General features: G+C 46.7%; 1 protein-coding gene across 1 annotated transcript; it reads right to left on the bottom strand.

Annotated features, from left to right (window-relative positions):
• Positions 1-20: 20 nt before the first annotated feature.
• H257_19523 (hypothetical protein) lies at positions 21-436 on the bottom strand (the record flags this gene model as incomplete). Its single annotated transcript, XM_009848663.1, has 2 exons — positions 21-32; positions 83-436. The coding sequence occupies 2 exons, from the start codon at positions 434-436 to the stop codon at positions 21-23; spliced, it is 366 nt and encodes a 121-aa protein (XP_009846965.1).
• Between the last annotated feature and the right edge of the window lie 719 nt (positions 437-1,155).

The following is a 1,155-nucleotide window of genomic DNA, read 5'->3' on the forward strand; positions in this document are numbered from 1 at the left end:
TGCCAGTGGCATCCAGTGATTCAAAGATGCAACTCGCAACGCCATGAAATGTTGTGAGTTTTCTCACAGTGACCAACACGACCTCGCCCACAATCAATCGTGGAATCACATCGCTCGGAGCTGGGTTCGCGCGGAACTGGATGTCGAAAATCATCATTCTGACGATGAACGCTTCGCGCTCCGTTTGGCTGAGCAGGCGTAGTCTTGATATTGTTTGTTCTGTCGCTGCCATATCCGTCAAGCTCACTCTCGTTCCATATTGCGTGTTGGGTTCGTTGAACCTGAAGGCAGGTTTCACGTCGAAGACTCTCATGCGCAGTTGACGATGGAGGGCTGGAGATGGTAATGGGTTCACGGCTGCCATGAATTCATGTCGAGTGGTTATGGCAGGCATGCGCAAGTGGCGCTCAAGTTGAACGTTGATGTCGTCGTCCATGGATGCCGTTGGCTTGGGGCCAAGTTACAAAATGACTTTCGAAGTCGTGTGCTGGCTGTGATCGATGAACTTGCGACGTGTGCATAGCTGCTGGTGGTTTTTAACCGCCCTAACGTTCGGTCGTTGTGAATTGCCTCCATTTTTAGCGATTTCATACGTCGAATCGTAGCCGACGAAGAGTTTTGTCGCGCAAGTGAATTTCGGGGTGCGTCGTGTCTCGTAGTTGTATATCGAGGTTAGTATACCATCGGTGTTCTTTAGTTCGTTATTAACTGCCTCATTATATTATTTTCACAGTTGAGTCGTAGCCGAGGTTGACAAAAGCTTCGATTCATGGTTAGTATACCATGCACTATTGACGCTTGGAGCTTCTCGATTAGTATACCATACACTATTGAGGCTTGGAGCTTCTCGATTAGTATACCATACACTATTGACGCTTGGATCTTCTCGTAAATGATATAACTATACTGAGATCCTTCAATGTCCTATGGAGCTGTCATATGTGAAGTGGTATTTCTGCAATTGTTGTGCAACACAATGACTGTGATACGTAGTGCTACTCGCGTACAGTGGTATATCCCACAGTTTTCATAGACTGTGGGATTTACACAGTATATCTATAATGGTATGTCCCACGTGTAGGACATGGGATATTCCACTACATGGGACTTATGTGGTATACCTATAGTGGTATGCCCCATGCCCCACACTTGTCA

This window comes from Aphanomyces astaci (genome assembly GCF_000520075.1).
Source record: "Aphanomyces astaci strain APO3 unplaced genomic scaffold supercont1.729, whole genome shotgun sequence".
Taxonomy (NCBI): domain Eukaryota; phylum Oomycota; class Saprolegniomycetes; order Saprolegniales; family Verrucalvaceae; genus Aphanomyces; species Aphanomyces astaci.